Below are 18,865 nucleotides of genomic sequence, written 5' to 3' on the forward strand. Positions count from 1 at the left end.
CCATGCATTTGCTAGGAAGCAACCACTTGTCATAAGCTGCCAGCCGCGATACAATTAGCCTCCTGATGCTAAAGCAGCACAATCCTCTGACAGTCTTAATCCCAGCTGCCTCCTTAAGGTCCAGACAAACAGGAGTGAGCAGGCAGGTCAGACGCCAGGGCCATTAAGCAGAGAAAAAACAAAGTTACAGCTCTGTCTCCAATCCCCATTGCTCTTGTAGCCAGGTGCTCTGACAAGCAATTCCAGCACTGGTATTGAGTGGCACCTCTATAAACCCTGTGACAGTTTGGGAGACAAACTCCCCCATCAATCAGAATGTACCTATCAAGATCACTTACCTAGAGCACCCGCCACCCTCCAGCACTGTGTACACAGCTTTGCTTGGGCTGGCCTCGAAGCAGTCTGCCCGAGCACCAATTCAAGGTAGTTCCTGAAAAATTTAGGTACTCTACACAAGCAACAGTGTTTCTGAAATACTGACTCAGAAGTCTGAGAAGCAGAAAAAATTCACATGCCTCTTTGCCGCCGCCAGGCTGCAGGCACTGGCAGACTACAGGAATCAGCTAAGCTTGAAGGAGACTGGAAAATGCTTCCCGCTTTCTTCCATGTGCCTATTAATAATGGCTGGAGATAAATCTCATCAGAAATTCTTTTCTTCCCCTTTCCGTAAGTTGTCACAGCACTTTTCTTTCTCCTAAGCCGTCCCCTATGCCTAAGCATCCTCTCTGACCTCTGCACTGCTTCTTAAATCTCACTTCCTTTGTGCAACCCCCCCGATGACCAGTCATCTCATCATGTCTCAAGTGAATGGTGGCTCAAGCTAAGATCGAGGGTCATTAACATGATATATAAGCAGATTCACAGAACAGATAGAAGGGCCTCACATTCAAGTCCCTCCTTTTCTCCATCATGTTCAGTGGCAGATGGTCAAAGTGACAACATATGCTGCTTCAGGTGTTGGCAGCACTGCTGGCTCCTGCGCAGGCATGAGCTCACACAGAGACTGGCAGTCTCAAGAGCAGAAAGGTAAGACAACCAGACCAGTGCAGACCCAAACAACCACAGCCAAATTTCATCAGCACAGGCAGAAAAGCACAGACCTACTGTGCCTCACCTCTGCACCTCAACTCCTATCTGGGCAGATAAAGTCAGTTTTGGGGGCCAGCTGTGCTGTATACATTTAATTATCACTCTGAACAAGAGTGAGGAACAAAACTAAAACATTAGTATTATTATTTGCACCACCATTATGAATGCAGCTATGAGATGCTGCTCATGCAGAGGATCAAACTCATCTGCACAACTAGCGTTTCTCCTGTTTGGCCCCCAAGGAATGGGGGGGTATCAAATCTATATTGGAAATATTCTAGAAATCCAGAATTTTGTGTAAATTCGGTAAGTGGGTCTAAACTGAAATCCATCTCAGGGGCATGCAGCTCTACTGGGGCCTGTATTGGCTCGGAAGAGGCATTCATTCTGCTTGCAGGTAATTTACATGTGTTCAGGAAAGAAGAAAAAAAGCCTCCCGTAAATCTCCAGAACTGTAGCCTTTGCTAATTACACTCCTTGCAGTGACCCCCTTCTACACAACCTCCCTTTCCAGCACGTTCACTCTATTTTCTTAACGAAATGTCACTCGTTGGCTTCTTGGAGAGTAAAAACAATGAAGGCAATAAAAGTAGTTTATGCAGACACACGGCCAGGCCTCACACACACTTCCCAAGAACGGCTCTAAACTGGGTTTATTTCATCAGCTGCTGAAGTATCCCAAACTAGTACTAAGAGGACAAGGTAGCACGGATGGCATTTTATTTTAAAAGGCGTTTGGGAAGAAAGGGAAAGCCATTAGAGATTCTTGAAAACAAGAGGAAGGCAGAGATGAGGCCATGCTGAACAAGTCTGTCTGCAGATCCGTAACACCTCCCCAGCCATATTTTTGGACAGTGGAATTGTTCCCCCATTTTCTTCCTAGCACAACAGGGACAGAAGAATTCTTCTGGTGACTTTCCCAGCCTGTTGCACGAAAAATGACATTCAGAGGCCATGAAAAGCTGCTTACAGGACAAGGGTTTCATTTCTCTGGAGCCAGATCCTTTTCAAGCAAAACAGTAATTTACCTGGAAAACTGACGGTCAACTGTGTCATTACAGCGTACACCTGAAACAGCAGATGCATCCATCTGATGCCGTCTATTAGCTCCCACAGAGACACAAATGGGCTGCCAGAGACCTGACTGCTTACCAGTGTCTCGGATGCTTACAGTGATCTTTGCTAATAGATCAGAGGAACAGCTGCCTTTAAAGAAAGGGGCCATATAATTTTACGACCATTAACATCATTTTGCAGCAGTGTGCTGAACAAAGGGCAGGCAAGCTCTGCTGTACAGGGTAAGGGCCAGCTGCTGCAAGGCTCAGGGAAGAGGCTTCCCCAGCCCTTGCAGCACCAAGGAGTATTCCAGAGATTTCTTTAATGCTTCTCTGTAACCCATGAGGTATGGATTGTGGCTGCAGAGGGGAAAACGCACTCAGACCAAAGGGTGTGATCTGGTGTGGCCATTCATGCATGGTTGCCTCCTAGAGCCTCGTGCCAGCATGATGCACTAAGGTGAGAACAGTCTCATGTCTATCTCAAAGGCTGCTCTTCAAAACCCAGAGCTGAAGTACAAAAGCAGCAGCAACAGACATGGTCTTTGCAGCTACGGCTCGTTTTCCACAGTCAGGAAAAGGTGGATCTGAAAGCTTTTGTTCCCCTGGGGAGAGGGTGGAAACAAACAAAAAAGGAAAAGGGAGAATTAAAGTAATCTTGAATCACTAAGCAGATTCACATCACTGGATCAATAAGCACCACTGACAGGGATCACAGGAATGTCGCAACTTTGCCAATAATAAAGCAACACAGCAGAGCTTGGAGGATGACTTTTCTAAGGCAGCCGAGCATGAAGCAGCAAGGCTGGTGAACAGCTGAAAGTGACACCCTGGCTTACAGCGGGCCACTGCCAGCGGCGGGGCTCAATGCAGTTTGCTTTAAATAATGATGAGCACAGAGATTGTATTCATGGGGGAAAGGCAGCCAAGGACTGGAAAAACCAAGGGCTAAATTTCATGGGCCAAACCCACATGCTCTTCCTCCCAAACTAATTCTTTTCTAGGTTGGAAAGAAGAAAGAAAAATCAGTGCTAATTTAATCAATTGATCAGCCTATTGATTGCAAAACTGGAGCTGCTAGTTAGCCATGTGCTGTAATGCCCTCAACTCTGAAACCACAAAACACACCATTGATTTCTTCACTTCCAGCTCCACAACAAGAAATAAAGCCGGGCTTTCAGCAGAAAAGCAACTTCCTTGTCCAGGGAGAAGATGCAAGCAAAGGAGAAGAGAGGCCAGGAAACAGGGACAGCCGCATCTTGCGAGGTTTAAACTGAAATTAGTTACAGATGCAGTCACGGTGTCTTGTGTAAACTCTATCGATTGGGTGGCTGACAGTCTTGGGAGCCTCCATACTAGGACAATCAATCCGGCTGCAGTGTCACCTGCCACTTTGCTGAACAGTTGACAATGCAATTATCCAGTGTGGAGGCAGGGAGTTGGCGTGTGTCAAACGCAGTTAGCCACTTTCCGGGCGCTACTCGATAATGCGTTTCACCGCCGAGTGTAAGAGACGACATGCGGAGACAGGAGCTGTTTAGAACCATTGAGACCCGTGCTCCTTTTTTCCTTTAGAAAAATCTCACTGCCCCTGACTTAACAACTGTATTCTAAAATGCTATTAAAATCACGTCAATCAACTATTGTGTGCTTAAGGCTGAAGTTTGACCTGAGTGTCCAAGAAGTAGGCTGCAGTTCTAGCAAAACTGTAGATGCTTGGGGGGGGGAATAAAAAAAAAACAAACAAAAAAAACAACCAAATGACTGTCTTAAAGCCTGGGACTTTCAAAACCAGAGCAGACAGACCACTAGAAAAATGGATTGCAGAGAGCAGCTAAGCAAGTGCAGCAGATGGGACTGGAAGATCGTATGTTGCATGTCTGAGACCTAGGAAAACTGAAGTTTAAAGGGATGCTGTCAACTCAAAACCCAGTCAGTTTCAAAAAATTGAGTAATTTCAGGTGCTCTACCTGCTCCCTTACTCCCCCTGCCAATTTTTATGGTGTTACAACTGCATTTTCTATTTTCCTTCTAACTAAATTTTTTCCTCCTTCCTCTGTTGCTGGGTGACAGACACCCCTTTTCCTCCCCCAAATACGACACACAATACTGTCAAATGGAGAGAATTCCCCTTCTTCCCACAGAAAATCTTTTCCTAGGTAAGTGGCTGTTGCATTACGTAAATCAAACAGCAAGGTTTAGTTGATTGTGCTTGTTTCAGCTAATGTGTTCTGGCAGTGTGAGCATAAAAATTAGGTTCTTACATTTTTGCATGTGTTCAAGCTAACAAAAATGTACTATCAACAATCATGACTTAACAGCTGTAAGCACCAATTTTTTTTTTTTAAAGTGATTTTTACTTTGCCAAGTCCCATTGATTACTTTGTATTCCAAAATGAAGAAAACGCTGTTCCTTGAAGCATTATATGAACTTTAAACATATATCGAGCATCAATCACACGGTGGGTCATGCTGGCTTTTGTATGTAAGATAGGAATTCTGAATTTTTTTCTTTTTAAATCACATACTATTCTCATCTGTTTTTCCTGCTCACTAAAGGCAACTTCTGATATTAATATACAGTACAATACCCAAGAGACATTTATTAGCCACAGAATCCCTCAAATTCTACATGTGGACACAAATTATGGAGCAATAGTCAGGTACAGCCCATCTGATTATTGTATATAACACTATGTAAACAGATCTGTTACCATTTTTAGGTCAAGTATTACCTTATGGACAAGTACTTGCTCTCAAAGGAGAGAGGTGCAAACATTAAGGAGTGGTTGGGCTACTCCATCAGACTAGTACAAAGTACCGTCCTTCAGCAACAGAGGGATTACCAGGATTACCACCATTTTACACAAGAGCTGAGGTAAAGCATACGAGTGCTCTGGGACTCAGCAGCCCTCTAAAGGGGGGATAAGGCATAGAATAAGCACTTGAGAAACATGAAATTTACACATCTTGCCCACTTGGAAGCTTACAGCAGGTAGAAGTGACCAGCAGAAGGTAGCAAACCAAATATAGGAAGGCTAAAATGCAAGGACTGAGAGGCTGGGAAGGATGCTTAGATGTATAGATGCATTCACCTTAGAGACTAAGCAGCAAGGGACACTGACACTGGAAACGTGACAGAGAAAGGCACTGAACTGAGCTCTTGCTAAGTGGAAGGAAGATTAAGAATTTCATTATGGCAAAGATTCCCTATACTCTTACCACAGCCTGCTCTTGCATCCAAGTTGAAGTTTGCTTCAGCCTGCCAAGGTAAAATGAATGAATTCTGACTCCTCTACACAGAAATGAGGAAGATGATTCTAGTTACTAGACCATTCTTCCAAAAGCCCTAAATATGCCAGCGACATCTTCTATTTCCCACACAGTCCCTCAGGAAAAGTCACACTTTTACTGCTCAGCTCAAGTTCTTTTGCTGAATTTGAGTAGATGAGTTTATACCCTCTTACTAGTATGATCTTAAATGCAGCCTGAACCTCCTGGCATGGAAAAATCGAAAGTCTCCTTGCCTCCTGAAGCTTTCCTGCAAGCCTCACTATATTTTATCTGAAAAAGAGGGCACATCTGGTTACTAGATGAGATTCTAGAACAAGATTTTTTAAACTCTGTTGCCAGCTTTGCTACTATCTTTGTAACATTAGAGAAGAAGCTTCTCCATGCTTCAGTTTCCACATACCTGTCAAACACAGATTTTGTGGATTTTTGTTGTAGAGTTTGATGTTCATGAAATTGCACTGAGAAGCACAACTGAGTTTTCCTCCTCATTGTGGTTTAACCCCAGCCAGCAACTAAGCACCACACAGCCGCTTGCTTACACCTCCCCTGGGATGGGGAGGAGAATTGGAAAAAAAAGTAAAATTTGTGGGTTGAGATAAGAACAATTTAATAACTAAAGTGAAATAAAATATAATAGTTACAACAACAACAATAGCAACAATAATAGTAATGAGAAGGAATATAACAAAAAAGAAAAAGAAAAAAAACCCAGGAAAATACAAGTGATGCACAATGCAATTGCTCACCACCCACTGACCAATGCTCAAGCAGTGATCCGCCCAATTTATATCCGGAGCATGATGTTCTATGGTATGGAATATCCCTTTGGCTAGTTCGGGTCAGCTGTCCTGGCCATGCTCCCTCCCAGCTTCTTGTGCACCTGCTTGCTGGCAGAGCACAGGAAACTGAAAAATCCTTAACTTGGGATAAGTGCTACTTTGCAACAACTAAAACATCAGTGTGTTAACAACACTATTCTCACACTAAATCCAAAACACACTGTACCAGCTACTAAGAAGAAAATTAACTCTATCCCAGCCAAAACCAGGACACTCCTCTATTTGGAGCTTTCTGCCAGGCAGTTACCAGACACAAGCAAAGTCACTGTATCCACAAACACCTGCTGCTGAGGCAGGAGAATTGAAAAGCATCTACCTAGATTTTGAGGACAGGACCTCACACTTGAAAGCATGCTTCTAATGTTGCATGTATTTAGAAGGAGAACAAATTGGAGGAACATATAGCTATTGCACCAATGCCCCTTCTTGGACAACTAACCCATGCTGGACGAAGGCTGGCCTACATTTGCTGCTCAAACTAAAGCACATCTTGATTCTGCAGAGATAGAAAGCCAACAGTGGGACTGCAGCCATCTGCTGGAAACTTTTAGACATTTTAATACAGTCCCACTTTCCAGGCAGCTGCCCTAATTGTAGATGACACGAGATCCAATGCAAATGGACACCCAAGGATAACTGTAGTTTGTTACTGCTTGTAAGGCTTTATCAAGTCTCCCTGTGCATACACTAAGTTGTGGTGTTCTTTTCCGTTGCTAAGACATTAATGAACAGATACAAGCCATTTGCTAGCCTGGGAGGAGGGCAGCATGGAGAAATAGAGAAACTTCAGAGTTAAGTAATCCCTGTGTGTTTCTCCTTCTTCAAGAGTATTGCAATCTATCAGACAGATCCTTGTCATGTTGATCTTTCTTAGAAAGTATCCTTCCCTGAAAATGCCCTGCTTACCATTTTAACATTTTCAAAGTCTTTCTCTCTTCTGTGTTATTTCTGATACAACTGATCTGCTGAAGGAAAAGAAACCCAGAAGAGCAGTGGTGACTAACTTGCTACTGCGCCCGGAGGAAGGCTTTTTGGTGGGGGAGCTGGAGGGGAGAAGAGGAGGACGGGGCAGGTGGAGAGAACTTAGCTACAATTCTTCAATTCTTTCATATCTAAAGAGGACAGCAATCTCTCTTCTATCAGACCACGCAGTTTGTGCTTTAAATGGTACTTGCTGCTAGCTTGCTTTCCCTGTCTCTGTCTCTCTCCCTTTGAAGCAGACTGGACAGCTTCCTCAAGCTGGCGTTATCACTCCCTCTAACCACTCTTGGCAGGCAATCTAATTCCCCCTGAAAAGGTCACCGCCATTTTAACTGCCTTTCAATCACATTAAGCACGCTGCCGCTCGTGCTCAGAGCACTGCGCCTGCAGCTCTCCTGACTGAGGTGCGATCGATAAACTGACATCCTGTCCCCCCACCCGATCTCCCCAACCACCCCATCCACCACTAGCCTCCTTCCCCTCTCCTGGACAAGCTGCCTTCCTGGAACGGACGGCAAGAGACCAAGCGACAAAATCCTCTCCTCAAATCTGAAGCAGCAGAAGGGAGTTGCTAACCTGGCATTTACTAATCTTTGTCCCATCTGCTAAGAAACAGAAGGGTGCAAGCATCCCCCCCGCCTTCGCTAGAGCTACAGAGGCAGCGACTTCACAGGACAGTTTGCTTAGGCACCGGTCCAGACACCTTTGAAGCTGTGTTACAAAGAACAAGCCTCCCTCAAGCTTCCCTCAATGCAATCATTACCGTTATCTCTCCCCCCGCGCTTTTTTTTTTTGCAGTTACGAGTTATGTGTTCCACCCATCGATCCCTGTGTAAGACACTGTTTTAAGTCCTCTTGCCTTTTGACTGTGCTAAGCCGTTTAAGAGATGACAGCAGCTTCTATCAGTGCGAAGCTGATGTGATTCTTTTCAGATAAAGCACTTTTTTTCACTCCCCCCCCTCCTTTTCCCTTCTTTCAAGTGAGAGACATACACACAAAAAGAGACACTGAATCTTTCAAAGAAAAAAAAAACCTTTTGAACTTCCCTCAGGAATTCTTTAAAGGGATAACCTTACAGTGTAAACACTGAGGGTAACCTGCATCCATTCTGGAGAGGAACAGAAGAATTGCTACAAATATGTTGAGCGTTTAAAAAAAAAAAAAAAACAGCAGAGAGGGAGCCACTTGATGCTTTCACTTGCGAAGCCTTGTTGGCTTCCTAAACACAGAAACTCATTAGACAAAGATGGCATGAAATAATCCCCTGCAACAAAGAGCTTCAGAGAGGGATGATCCAGAGATGTGGGGACAGGTGGTTACTGAATGTTCAGGTATTTCAAGGGAAATTTTAGTCTTGTGACACTGTACTAAGGTAGGGAAATATTTGATTATTACATCCGTATAGCTTTTCACTTTGAAGCATGAGCTTGATTTAAACAGCATTTGGTATTTCACACTGGTAGCCTTCTGCACCTATCCCAAACAGAAGCAAGAACTCTCCTACTACAAAGCCCTAGTTCAAGCAGGACCTCTGTGGAAACAAAGTGGTTCCAAATCATATATAATTGCCAATAATCTTCATTTACACCCTGCATTCTTCTAGTTTTGGGTAAGCAAATTAAGTGATAGCAAATGATGCTTTAAGAAGCCAGGAGGACAACTAGAAGTACCAAGTATTTCCTGACTGAATGCCTTCACCAGACCCTACAGCTTAAGAGACAACATAATGATCCCTGCGCCATACTCCTCATACTCCTGGGAGTTACATCATACTCCTACTCGCTGCTGTCTCCTGTTCTTTCCACCTGCTGCCTCAAGTGTGCCAAGCTGTGGCAGGCAAGGAGGTGTGCTTTGGCTCTGCTGCCCTAGACCTGACTGGTGGTGTGCAGCTGTAACACCAACACAGAAGACAAAGAATTTCCACGTTCTAAGACAGCCCCTCAGGTGACAGGAGCAAGTCTTCCTTGCAAGCTCTTTGGAAGCAAGAAAGCGTCATCCTAGGAACCACACACGCGAAAGTTTCAGCCTGTGATTGCTCCTAGGTATTAGACCACCTTCCAGAAAATCTGAGCAGGGCTGTTCATTTCCCTGACCTTTCTGTTTTCAGGAAGAAAACCCCCCAAGATCTCCCAACCTTACCCTACCTCAGAACCTGGCAGGATCTTTCATATAGTTAGCAAAGAGTTTTCATCACCTTGAGAGTGATATGAACTTTGTCCATTAACGAAAAATGATAAAAAGAAGCAGCCAGAACCTGTGTTAAGTTTGAGTCACCTCTATAATGCTGCCCCATGGTCTGACCGACTCATGCAATACACACTGGCCACAGTGTCCTGCTCCCCCTTCGCCCAGCCGTGACATCTCCTCAAAGCAACACACCATTATAACCGAAATTAATGAGACACATGGACATCTATTTTCCCCTCTGGTTTTATATATTTCCCCATGTCATCTCTTTAGACACTGGTGACATCCCTGTAGCCTGGCAAAGGCTGTCTGGCATTATAAAAGGCCTTCGATTTCCACATCGCTGCTACTTCTCAGCAAAGGGAACAGAGCCAAACACAAAGCCTCGGGTGACGGGGGTTAACGAGGGCCTTGCCAACTCCAGACAAAGCAGTTCTAACACTGGAAAGCAGCCCCAAAACGTTGTGCTGCGCTTCAGGGCTGTAAATTAAGAATTCTGTCCCTAAAACAAGGCAAGAGCCAACACTGGCAGAGAAAGGAAAAAGACAGTCACCTTAAGGTTACCTGAGAGCGCACAAAGCAGGCCTGACTGATGAAGACCTCTGAATACCAGCAGCAGAGACAATGAGAACCACAAAAGGGAGCATGAAAAAGTGTAACTTGCTTAAAAAATACAATCAGCCAACTATGGGAGATCATTCCAGCTTTGCTTTGGCTTCCCAAATTTTACAGAAACTTGTTGCGCAGAGTAGGTGGGCACCCTGCAGATATTACCTGCTCATCCCGAAATACTAGGTAGAAATTCAGTGGCGAGAAGTTCCCTTGTTTAGGGAAGAGGACACCTCTCTAGGACGAGCGTGGCAGCTGTTGAATCCAGCTGCCAGCAGAGGTGTGTGCCAGAGGAGGAAGGGCAGGGAGAAACACACGCACTAGGGACCTGCCAGCCACTCAGGTGGAGTCATTTCTTCAGCAGTGGCTCTGCCATCAAAAGCTGCACAGAAAGAACGTTCCTCACTACAAATGCTACAGGGAGGTTCCTGTGCTTGTGAACTGATCTACAGACACCTTTCATCCGGCACCACAAAGGGAAGGAGTCTAATCCAAAAGCCTTCCCATCAGGGTAATTATGGAGGGTTTTAGAACTGCATCTAGTTGTGCTCTACTCTTCTAGTCTTCCGATCCTTTTCTGGATCTGTTTATGTAACTCAACACTCTTGAAGGTGTCATGAAGGCCTCAAAAAGGAAAGAAGAGACAGACCCCATACTTCCTGATGGAAGCAAGGCTATTTCCAAGCATGAACCACAGAAGTACCTGTCCATGCATATGCAGCCATCTAGCAGAGGTTACAACCCTGACTGATGCTAGAACCTGTCTAACTTCTGGTGGAGGAAAGCAGTTGATCTATATAATATAAACTAACACATATGAGAATTCCTTAAAATAAGGAAGAAAATGCAACAAGGAGCAAGTACTTTGCACTTACACAGCCTAATCAGATCAATTACACAAGTTTTGTCCACCTGAAGCCTCATCTGAAAGAAGCTCTCCATATGACTGAAGCAACATGAAAGGTTCAGATCACACTTCATTGAGTTAACTCAAAAGCAACCAGGAATGTTAACCAGGTGAAGACAGCACAATGTCCACACCAAAGGAAGCAGAAGATTGTGCTCTCCTCAAACTCAGGTGTTCGGCTGGGGTGAAGGAAGAAACTACGCATGCACAAAAAAGGACAGAAATTAACCAAGTAGCTTTTTCTAATCAGGGCTAGCAGTGACAACAATAGAGGCACACAGACATCCCATGCTCCCCTGCTATGGATTGTAGTGACTATACTACATAAACATAGTCTTTGGCCTTGCATGGTCTCATCAAACCTCTACCTGGAATCACGTACAGATGCAACTTTCCATGCAGGCACAAAAAAAGTTAAGGTAGGTAAGGCTACAGACACAGAAAGAGACTGTGTGAGCTTCACTGGGTAGCCTTTAAAACTCGAAGGAGCACTGAGATGCTCCTTCACCTCTGTGCTCCTGATCATCTGCTCTGCTACAACCCAGCAACAATTTAATTTCAGCACAAGGTAACAGCAGATCAGGCGTGCCAGGCTGTCACTGAGCACACGGCTGGCTTTTAAGTCCAACTCCCTTACATAGTAGCCTTTCCCCCTGAGATATTTTAAATTAAAATCCAAGCTGATATAGGAAGAGATCACATCCCATCCTCTTTATTGAACGGAGGGAGCCAGCATTACTCCTCTCATTAGGCATGCGCTACGTGGATTGCTTGCAAGAGACTTTCCTTAGTGCCAGAGGTTCATGCCAACGAACAGTTTAGTAAATCCTCCTCTTTGAGGCCAAAGGGCTGAGTGCAAGAAAAGGGCCAGGTTTCTAGCTAAAATTACATTCACCAATAAAGCTCACGAGAGGTCAAATTTTGCCATAACTCACTCTCTCCTCAGTAACTGATTTCCCCGTCACTGGGGAAGAAGCAAAAGAAGGACGAAAAATAAAACGTGTTTGTCTGGGAGCCCTAAGGGCTTGCAGTGCTGGAGGTGCAGAGCAGGTTCCTGGATTCTCATTTATCAACCTTAAAAGGGATGGAGTGATAAATGCACAACTGGCCCTTTAATATTTTATGCAGGTGCTAAAGCGACTTAGCTGTCACCTTCAATACATCACCAGAGGCTGATACACCAGCTTTCGTCACTTCAGGCTGGGAATTTTTACAATTTCATTTCTATTTCCCTCTCTTCACATATTTCCATGTATTTCTTACTATGTGTAACATATAAGAAGCTATTTTCCTCAAATGATCTCCCCATTCTACCCATTCCTACTCAATCCCTCTTCGGCCACATTTCTCAAGCAAGAAATAATGCCACACTTTTTGTTCAAGACTTGCACAAATTTTGACTCTCATTCAAGAGAGGCAGAAAGCTGAAATCACTTTACATTCTGGCAAAGGCTGAAGGTCCCGCCCTTTGTGAAAGGCAAATCTCCAGGTCCCTCCCTTTAAAGATAGGTAATGATCAACTTCCACAGCAGAACAATTTATAAGGGCCCCCAAAACACTGGCGCACCTCGAAATCCTCCCTCCAGGAGAGTAGTAGCCCGTATCCTCTTCTGCCCGCACCATTCATACTCTTCAAAGCGGTTGCCGTTCTCGTTCTCGATGTCCACAGAGTCATCCTCAGTCATGCATGAACCTTCTCTCTGCACAGGGTAAAGCAGGGGCAGAGCATTGAAATGCATGAAATAGCTCTTTGGGGTTAATAACTCATGGTGGGATGGAGAAGAAAAGCTGGACTGTTCCCAGAACAGCTAAGTATAGAGCAGACAGCAGCATCTACTCCCGCCCCCATTCCCAGGGATCTAAATCTAGAAGTAAATGGGTGCTGGAAGAACTTGAAAACCTTAAGATCGAAACAAGTTGCAAGGTTCACCATTTTTACAGAGAGATGAAAGCTCCGGTTCCTACAGCAATGCTGGTGTGCATTTCAACATGCATTCCCCTGCCTCGCATGCACAATTCCCCTATCATGTAAACCACAGATTCCTTTGACCCCCAGCAGGAATGTTCTCCTACAGCATAATTTTTGGGGGACCCTGATCAAAAGACACCTCTCTTTACACCATGCACCTCTTGAGGCAACAAGAATGAGTTTATCATCTGTATTGTGGGCTTTTCCTGAGAAACAAGCACAGAAAGTCCTGTGACATAACTCTCTCCCTCCCCTAGGGCTTGCTCCTCCTTCTTCCTTGCTGTCTTTGGGATGAACAGCAAGAGAACGGTTCTGCTCAAATGCACTTCCTGGCATAAAATGGTCATGCAACATTTACAAATACCAGTCTATTACAAAAGAACCCAACAAAAAATAATTCTAATGTTGTCAAAGGCAGAGATCAGAAAGGACTCTTCCTGCTGTGCTACATAGGAAGCATGAAGTCCTACAAAAGGCTTCATAAACTTCAATAGCTCTACCTTTACAGTCTACAACTTACACTTCAATAACAGCAAAAGGGTGCATGAAGTAAAAAAAAGTTACTAACACAACACAGGAGAAAAATCCAGAAGAATCCATCTTCCAAGACAAAGAGAAGTGACTACAGATCTTAGGGAGACAGTTAGCACTGCCTGCAAGCTCAGCAATGTTAGTTTTTGCCCCATGTTAGGTCAACTGCAGACAAAGCTGGGAGTAGGGAGAAGGGAATGGCAGCTGGTGATCCTGCTGCGCCTCTACCTTTGCAAGGCATTGTTCCACATGCCTACTCATCTCCTCCTCGGATCCTGACAGAGGTCGGCTGCAGAGGGGACATACCTGCCCTTCATCTTGCTTCCTCCGTTTCATTTTTCCAATCCGAGCTGCATGGAGAAACCAGGGAAAGAAAACAAACAAACAAACAAACAAAAAAAGGAAGACATGTCAAGTTTGTAAAGACACTCTTCTCGCTATTTGCTTAGCTCCAAATAATAAACACTTGGCAGAAATGGTAACATTTCACACCAGAAAATCCTGTTGCAACTCCCTATTCTGACCTCTGTAAACAGTACAGAGACTGTTACTTAGCTCTTTCCAGGTTAAATTTGTAACCTGTGGCTGAGTACAGCCCAAGTTCAGAAAGGTGGCTACTCACAATTTAGCAACTAGGAAAGGGAATATCTGCTGCATGTTCCCAGGTAAGTTATTCAAATGGTTAAATTCTCTTGGAAGGCTGAAATTTTTTTCAAAGTTGAGTGATCAAGCCACTGAATCCTGTTCTGGATTTTGCCTTCTAAGTCCAAGACCCATTTGCTAAAACATCTATTCCCTATACAAGAACTTGCTTAGACCATAGAAGGATGAGGTAGCACCTGAAAAGCCTTGGACAAGGTACATAAGAGCCACTTCCAGGACCCCAGAGCCTCCTGTATACCCTGAATAATTCCTTCCCAGAACATCATGAACAAGTCAGAGCAGTATCTCAGTAGCAGGTAACATTCATGGAGAGGAAAGATATTTGTGAGATTAATGCAGCACCTATGCTAGATAGCTTCTGGCTCTCTTATTTTTATTTCACTATTTTCATGTAGAAGAAAACTGGGGGCTATACTGCCTTCTTGAGGGCATGCTCTGGAAAACAAACATGTTAGGAATCACGATGATTAGAAAAAGCAGCCAAGGTAGCCTGTTGCTTAATCCAATCTCTGGTTAATTTGAGCCATCGTTTAATGTGATCAAAACATCTGGAACCAAATCATTTGCATTAAAAAGAACTTCTGTCCTTCATTATGATGGCTTTAGGCAGGTATTACTGAATAACTCAATCACTGGCTGCAGGAAAGTCGTTGTTTAATTAATAAGGAAGGTCAAAATTCTGAATGAGAGACAAGGAAAAGCCCAAGGAAAGCCCATGTGATAATGAGAAACGACACCACCAAAAAGCTGCATTAGCCAGAAATCGTTACTGACATCGTGAGCACTGCAGCATGCTCCGAAAGCCTTCATGCCTGAATACTGTGGGATCAACTGCTTCTTGCAGCCAACAAGTCAGAGAAAGCTGCTGGAATGCCAGGAAGAGAAGGACCAGGGTATGGGAAAGTTTTTGTCAGTTTTCTAAAGTGCATGAATTTAGTGCACGCACATCACCCAGTGAATTATAAAGCTTCAGCTGAACACACTGACACAGACCTGAAAGGCTTCTTTCAAGGCTTTCTTGTTGGCTTCCCTGGACTCAGGACTCTCTAGGTTAGGATATACTTTCCTACATTCCAGAATTAGGAGTATTCATCATCCTCTGCATTCTTTGATGCTCCATGATCAAGGCGGCTTCAAATTTGAGTCATCGTCCCTGGAGGTATTCAAAAAGTGCGTAGACAAGGCACTTCAGGACATGGTTTAGAGGCCATGGTTGATGGTTGGACTCAATGATCTTAAAGGTCTTTTCCAACCTAAATGATTCTATAATTCTATTCCCTGGGCATTGCTTTTCCTCACTGAGACAGATTTGTGGGAAAACTCCCTGCAAAATAAATCTCCACTCCTAGAATCACAAAAATGATTCTGCAAATGTGACATTCCTAGAACAAGTGACAGGAACTTGAGACCACAAGAGTGTTTTCGATACCTGGCACTTTGAACAACAGAGAGTCTAAAGTAAACGCACACCACTTTCATAGTTTGTCTAAATTTTATTTGCTGAAGCTCCACAACCCTCTCTTGTGTTGGGTACACCACACCAACAGCTCCACAGCCCACCTGCATCTCCACACACTTCAGGTACTTTAGTATTCCTAGTGGGATATTTTAATAGTTTCCCTTCTAATTTGTCTGCTTAAATCTGTTATTTTACCTATACTGTCAGCTTCTACTCCAGAAGGTAAACCACTTGACTTCCAGTGAATACAAAAGCAAACATCATAAAGTGTTACTACTATTTTCATCATGCCCAGATGAATTATGTTCCACTTTTAAATAAAACAATGACCCCCAACACATCTTCTGTGTTTTCTCTCCCCTTCCTGAACCCCAAACCGCTATCCCTCCTCCCCCTTCAACATCATCCAGCCCTGTTACAGAAGTAGTCAGAGTTAAGCCATGCTCTTTCTGGTTTGCACTTCAGTGCACGAGAGACTTCTGAAGTTCTGGTTTAGTGAATACCTATATCCTCCAGTATGGCTCTTTCGCATAAATTTAGGATGCTCTTTCCTTGCCACACTAGCTCTGTAGAGCCAGCACAAAATAGGGTAGGAGGAGGCTGGAATCAGACACGACTTGAGCATTCTCCAGCAAACACCTATCTGACCAGAGAAAAACACATGCACAAAGCCCTCTCTATCCTGATCGCAGACACATCTTTCTCTCACCTCATCCTGTTTTTAAACAGGGAAATGTAGGGAGAGAGCAGTTTAATTATTCTGGTAGGACTCCCCGTGGCCAATCAATTGAGCTAAGTCAGTCTGCCTGGCAAGTTTATTAGTATTTTTAACTTTTTAACTGCCATCCTCCAGTCCATGCACTGCAACACTGATGAAAGGGAGACAACTTGTTTTAGGTCTTGCACTGATAAATTCTTGGGACCGTTTTACCAGAACAAGTGCCTGATCTACTGTTGAAATGTTAGTGCAGAGCTGGGAGCAGAACCTCACTCTGGTCCAGCTCCACACAAGACTCAGCAGACAGCCCCCATCTTGGCTCATTTAGCTCCGCCTAGAAGCAGCCCTTTAAGTTCTAATGCCACAAGTGAAAAAGCCACTGGAAGAAAGAGGTGTTGAAAACAAATCCCCCTGCCATTTTCATTCTGTGGTCATTAGCAGCGGCAGTGTTGTGCCCACAGAGGCCCAGGGTGCCCCTGGTGACAGCAGAAGCTGAAAGGGAATGCTGCAGCCTAGAAAGCACATCCCGAGCAGCGTTGTCCCTACCCGACACGACACGCAGCCCGGCTATCACTTCCAATCAGCGCAGAAGGGACAGAGCAGCCCCAAAGGCAGGGGGTGATTGCGGCGCTGTCCCGAAGGGGAGCAGCTCAAAAGAACACGCAAGTGAGACCACAGGATTGTTAATTAGTGTTGATAGATGCGATCATTTCTAATTAGCTGACTAATCCCTCTCCCCCTTGCTCCTGTCGAAGGAGCATGGGGCGGGGGGAAGCAGCCATTCCCTCTCGTAATTCAGGAAGATAAAAACGCAGGCAGCGGAGGACTGGATGCAACAAGGGGACGGAGCTCAGGGAAGGAGGTTTTTGCACAAGGCTGATGACCCATTCTTATCTCTGACTGAATAAAGACTCCATAGTTATTGTTCCAGCCTTCTGCCAGATTAGGAGTTCACTAATTTTTATTAGCATTAATAATTATTATTAGGCCATCAGAGGGCTTCCAGCACCTTTGAAGCCTCACTTTTAACAGATGTACATTACCCTATACACTGCTCCTGCATGTTCTCCCACAGGTTACCCTAAACCACTGGGCACCCAGGGAGTTTCAGTCACCACAGCATATGAATGAGAAAGTAGCACATGGAGGCGAGTAAGAATTGGGACCCTCTGCAAGGGCCGAGGTCTCAGTTACTGTCTCTGACTTAACTTTGGAGCTGTGCTGGCTAAGGGACCTGCTCTTCCCTTTCCTAATACGGGGTCTCACTGCAAGGTGAGAAGCTGCTTGCCCTAGAGGAGGAGCAAAATTGCACTTGACAAAGCCTCTACTGCTGAGGGTACACTGACCCCTGCCTTCCCATGGGTGCAGAGAGAAGGAGACCGCCCATTGCTGCTGCCTTATGGGTGGAAGAGACCGAGGATCTTTTCTCACAACGGGCTCTACCCATCAAGGCTAAAGATCATATTATTTTCTAGCCCAGTAAAACTTCCCAAGAGAAAAGCTAATGGATTTTAGTTTTCACTGGTACTCCCCTCCCCAAGCAAAAATTCACTTTCAGGACAGGGCACTAATTACCTCAAAAGCGCTCTTACATAGCATCTAGCAGTGGACGCTATACAAACCTCTACCGCAGCATCAAAGGAGATGATTAAGTTACTAGCAATATCTCTTATGATTCCCTCCACCAGTTTGAGTGGTCCCCCGAGTCTCATGCAGACATCATTAGCAGCTCCTGCAATGGCAGGCCAATCAAATTAAGTGGAAACATTTTTGTCTCCTTTCCAGTGAAAATCATCTAGCCTTATTCCTCCCCCACCCATCAGCTACAAAAGCACATGACATGCTGCTGGTGGTTCAACAAGAAACTGCATGGTGACCAGCTCCACAGGGGTCTGCCCAGAGAGGCAGGCTTATAGTCACCACCAAAACAGGAATCAGCTTCTCAGGCAGGTGCAAAAGGAGCTTTGTAAGGACCTATTTTACAACTCTACTGAGAATGCCAACTTTGCGAATACCCCTAAATTCGAATCAAAGATATTCAAGTGCAGGAGTTAGCACCCGCTCTCTGCAAATCTAATAGAGGAGTCTTGAGGAGCAGTTATACCTATTTTTGTTAGGCCTATCACAAAAAGCTTCTGTGGGTGATCAACTTATCCAAGAGTGTCTGATCCAAGGAACAAAGGCAGCAATGGCAGAGCACAAAAAGCCATCTCAAGAACAAGCTAAAGCAAGAAAACAGATGGTCAAGAATTAAACTGTTTCAGACCTTATGTACAATTTGCTGCTCATCTGCCTGAGCGAGAACATTTAAGGGCCAAACTCACAGAAGGATCTCAGTGGGGCTTTCACATTTGCATGGCTGAACTTCCACACAGATGATTTTCAGCAACCTTCAGTCTGACACTGTTCTCCGAGGTTGGCACATACTTAACCTGCTGAATCCATTTTCTGATACACTAACCCATAACTTTGTGCCTCTAATTTTGAATGACTACCTAACTGCACTGCACTGCTAAACTCCATGAGCATCAATTTACAGGGTGGCTTAAAGTTTCCAGTTTGG

The 18,865-nt window shown here is 44.5% G+C and overlaps 2 protein-coding genes across 5 annotated transcripts in view; both read right to left on the minus strand.

Moving 5' to 3' along the window:
- Window positions 1-18,865, minus strand: part of RPS8 (ribosomal protein S8) — a 167,795-nt gene that overhangs the window by 90,963 nt on the left and 57,967 nt on the right. The gene's annotated exons all lie outside the window — the stretch shown is intronic.
- RNF220 (ring finger protein 220) overlaps window positions 1-18,865 on the minus strand; it is a 228,215-nt gene that overhangs the window by 38,615 nt on the left and 170,735 nt on the right. For 3 of the 4 annotated variants that reach the window (XM_069788911.1, XM_069788909.1, XM_069788913.1), the window contains 2 exons: window positions 13,691-13,812; window positions 12,530-12,662 (listed from right to left, as the gene is read on the minus strand). In XM_069788911.1, the coding sequence (XP_069645012.1) occupies window positions 12,530-12,662; window positions 13,691-13,812 (255 nt within the window). The remainder of the gene's footprint in view (window positions 1-12,529; window positions 12,663-13,690; window positions 13,813-18,865) is intronic. The other variant, XM_069788912.1, reaches the window with a different exon arrangement.

Source organism: Haliaeetus albicilla, chromosome 8, assembly GCF_947461875.1.
Source record: "Haliaeetus albicilla chromosome 8, bHalAlb1.1, whole genome shotgun sequence".
Classification (NCBI taxonomy): Eukaryota; Metazoa; Chordata; class Aves; order Accipitriformes; family Accipitridae; genus Haliaeetus; species Haliaeetus albicilla.